This window comes from Oncorhynchus kisutch, linkage group LG30 (genome assembly GCF_002021735.2).
Source record: "Oncorhynchus kisutch isolate 150728-3 linkage group LG30, Okis_V2, whole genome shotgun sequence".
NCBI lineage: Eukaryota > Metazoa > Chordata > Actinopteri > Salmoniformes > Salmonidae > Oncorhynchus > Oncorhynchus kisutch.
In genome coordinates this window covers 26996888-27001000 of record NC_034203.2, presented here as the reverse complement: position 1 = coordinate 27001000, position 4113 = coordinate 26996888, and the positions used below count along the sequence as shown (strand labels likewise).

Genomic DNA, 4113 nt, shown 5'->3' with positions numbered 1-4113 from the left:
TCATGTATAGCGTGGCTGGGGGATTCCACACAGGACCTGGACACTGCAGAATGAAATAGGACATATAAGATCTCTGTCCAACGCCACTGAATGAAATAGGACATATAAGATCTCTGTCCAACGCCACTGAATGAAATAGGACATATAAGATCTCTGTCCAACGCCACTGAATGAAATAGGACATATAAGATCTCTGTCCAACGCCACTGAATGAAATAGGACATATAAGATCTCTGTCCAACGCCACTGAATGAAATAGGACATATAAGATCTCTGTCCAACGCCACTGAATGAAATAGGACATATAAGATCTCTGTCCAACGCCACTGAATGAAATAGGACATATAAGATCTCTGTCCAACGCCACTGAATGAAATAGAACATATTATAAGATCTCAATGCTGGACACCAAACCACACTCAAAATCTGAAGAGTTTGCTTTATGGTGAGGGAAATTGTGAAATTGTTTCTACACTGGTCTTGGTACCTTGTTGTTTGTATTCGTTCATTGAGTTGGTGTAAAAAGAGGATAAGGAGGAGGAGAGGAGGAGGAGAGGCAACACCAACAGCAGCATTGGAATCTGAGAAGTGATTGATGAGCAGCAGGAAGGGGACTACACAGGTGGGCAGAGTAGGGTAGGGGGTGGGGGGCTGAATAGGGTAGGGGTAGGTGGGCTGAGGAGGGTTGAGGTGAGAGGGGCTGAGGAGGGTAGGGGGTGGGGGGCTGAATTGGGTAGGGATAGGGGGGCTGAGGAGGGTTGAGGTGAGAGGGGCTGAGGAGGGTAGGGGGTGGGGGGCTGAATTGGGTAGGGGGCAGGGGGGTTGGGGAGGGTAGAGATAAGAGGGGCTGAGTATGGTAGGAGGTGGGAGGCTGAGTAGGGTAGGGGTAGGGGGGCTGAGGAGGGTAGAGGTGAGAGGGGCTGAGGAGGTTAGGGGGAAGAGGGGCTGAGGAGGGTGGGGGGGAGAGGGTCTGAGGAGGGTAGAGGGTAGAGGGGCTGAGGAGGGTAAGGGGAAGAAGGGCTGAGGAGGGTAGGGTAGGGGCTGAGGATGGTAGGGGCTAGGGGGCTGAGGAGGGTAGGGGGTAGAGGGTCTGAGGATGGTAGGGGGTAGGGGAGCTGAGTAGGGTAGAGGGGCTGAGGAGGGTAGGGGGTAGGGGGGCTGAGGAGGGTAGGGGGTAGAGGGGCTGAGGAGGGTAGGGGGTAGAGAGGCTGAGGAGGGTATGGGTAGAGGGGGTGGGGGGCTGAGGAGGGTAGGGGGTAGTGGGGTTGAGGAGGGTAGAGGTAAGAGGGTCTGAGTATGGTAGGGGGTGGGAGGCTGAGTAGGGTAGGGGTAGAGGGGCTGAGGAGGGTAGAGGTGAGAGGGGCTGAGGAGGGTATGGGTGAGAGGGGCTGAGGAGGGTAGGGGTAGGGGGGCTGAGGAGGGTAGGGGGAAGAGGGGCTGAGGAGGGTGGGGGGAAGAGGGGCTGAGGAGGGTAGGGGATAGGGGGGGCTGAGGAGGGTAGGGGTAGAGGGGCTGAGGAGGGTAGAGGTGAGAGGGGCTGAGGAGGGTAGGGTTAGGGGGGCTGAGGAGGGTAGAGGTGAGAGGGGCTGAGGAGGGTAGGGGTAGGGGGGCTGAGGAGGGTAGGGGGTAGGGGGGCTGAGTAGGGTAGAGGGAATGAGGAGGGTAGGTTGGCTGAGGAGGGTAGGGGGTAGAGGGGCTGAGGAAGGTAGGGGGAGGGGGGATGAGGAGGGTAGGGGGGCTGAGGAGGGTAGGGTGTAGGGGGGCTGAGGAGGGACGGGGGTAGAGGGGCTGAAGAGGATAGGGGGTAGGGGGGCTGAGGAGACTAGGGTGTAGAGGGGCTGAGGAGGGCAGAGGGGAAGATGAGGGTTGGGGTAGGGGGGCTGAAGAAGGTAGAGGGGCTGAGGAGGGTAGGGTGTAGGGGAGATGAGGAGGGTAGCGGGTAGGGGGGCTGAGGAGGGTAGGGGGTAGGGGGGCTGAGGAGGGTAGGGGGTAGGGGGGCTGAGGAGGGTAGGGTGTAGAGGGGCTGAGGAGGGTAGAGGGGCTGAGGAGGGTATGGGGTAGAGGGGCTGAGGAGGGTAGGGTGTAGGGGGGATGAGGAGGGTAGGGGGGCTGAGGAGGGTAGGGTGTAGGGGGGCTGAGGAGGGTAGGGTGTAGGGGGGCTGAGGAGGGAAGGGGGTAGAGGGGCTGAGGAGGATAGGGGGTAGGGGGGCTGAGGAGGCTAGGGTGGCTGAGGAGGGTAGGGGGGCTGAGTAGTTTAGGGGTGCTGAGGAGGTTAGGGGTGCTGAGAAGGATAGGTTGTAGGGGGGCTCAGGAAGGTAGGGGGTAGGGGGGCTGATGAGGGTAGGGGTGCTGAGGAGGGTAGGGTGTAGGGGGGCTGAGGAGGGTTGGGGATAGGGGGGCTGAGGAAGGTAGGGTTAGGGGGACTGAGGAGGGTAGGGTGTAGGCGGGCTGAGGAGGGTAGGGTTAGGGGGACTGAGGAGGGTAGGGTGTAGGGGGGCTGAGGAGGGTAGGGTGTAGGGGGGCTGAGGAGGGTAGGGTGTAGGGGGGCTGAGGAGGGTAGGGTTAGGGGGGTTGAGGAGGGTAGGATGTAGGCGGGCTTCGGAGGGTAGGGTTAGGGGGGCTTCGGAGGGTAGGGTTAGGGGGCTTCGGAGGGTAGGGTTAAGGGGGCTGAGGAGGGTAGGGTTAGGGGGCTGAGGAGGGTATGAGATTTAACTAAACTCCCTATTAATTCCTCCTTCACGTACTCCTCTGGATAAGGGGATCAAGACCTTAGCATATCAATTGTGTTGCAAATCGGCTTCCTTTCTTTCTTTCTTTTTAAATTTTTAATTGTTCTTTAATAATATGAATCGAAAAAACGAAACCATGTTGAAGGTAAACATCATGTCCTAAATGAAAGACAAATCATTCAAATCCGATTCAGTCAACGTCCTATGCTATGACTTCTTGCTATTGTCCAGGTTTGGCAAGACACTTTCCCCATTCAAACTCACTACTACATCAAAAGCCCAGTTCTTGGCATAAGTAAATGGGAGACAAGTGGAGAGGGTGCAGCAGGCAGCATTGGCTACGTGGTTGGTTGATTGGTTGGTTTAGCGCCTGGTGTGTGTGGAGGAATTACAACTCTGGTAGTCTGCTCCTGACTGTCAGGAAATGACCCGTAATCTGCTGTGAGTGTTTGACTGCTAGCTGCAGCATTCCTGTGAAATGACACGTTGGGAAGATTACGGTCTGGGTAATTAGCTCATTAGTCAACATAAACACATGACACAGCAAGAGCTAGATCCCCTGTACCCCACACGTAGCAGCTAAACCTCCTGTCTGTCTCCTCCATACACTCTTCTATACACAACCATCACCATCTCCTCTATAACCATCCCCATCTCCTCTATACACAACCATCACCATCTCCTCTATACACAACCATCCCCATCTCCTCTATAACCATCACCATCTCCTCTATAACCATCACCATCTCCTCTATATCCATCCCCATCTCCTCTATACACAACCATCACCATCTCCTCTATAACCATCACCATCTCCTCTATAACCATCACCATCTCCTCTATAACCATCACCATCTCCTCTATACACAACCATCACCATCTCCTCTATAACCATCCCCATCTCCTCTATACACAACCATCACCATCTCCTCTATACACAACCATCACCATCTCCTATATACACAACCATCCCCATCTCCTCTATACACAACCATCACCATCTCCTCTATAACCATCCCCATCTCCTCTATACACAACCATCCCCATCTCCTCTATACACAACCATCACCATCTCCTCTATACACAACCATCACCATCTCCTCTATACACAACCATCCCCATCTCCTCTATACACAACCATCCCCATCTCCTCTATAACAATCACCATCTCTTCTATAACCATCACCATCTCCTCTATACACAACCATCACAACCATCCCCATCTCCTCTATACACAACCATCCCCATCTCCTCTATACACAACCATCACAACCATCCCCATCTCCTCTATACACAACCATCCCCATCTCCTCTATACACAACCATCCCCATCTCCTCTATACACAACCATCACAACCATCCCCATCTCCTCTATACACAACCA

The 4113-nt window shown here is 54.5% G+C and overlaps 1 protein-coding gene across 1 annotated transcript; it reads right to left on the bottom strand.

Moving 5' to 3' along the window:
- Positions 1–395: 395 nt before the first annotated feature.
- Positions 396–3578, bottom strand: LOC116358593 (leucine-rich repeat extensin-like protein 5). Its single transcript, XM_031810103.1, has 4 exons — positions 3508–3578; positions 1824–2066; positions 568–1696; positions 396–401 (listed from the first exon to the last, which is right to left on the bottom strand). The coding sequence occupies exons 1-4, from the start codon at positions 3576–3578 to the stop codon at positions 396–398; spliced, it is 1449 nt and encodes a 482-aa protein (XP_031665963.1).
- Between the last annotated feature and the right edge of the window lie 535 nt (positions 3579–4113).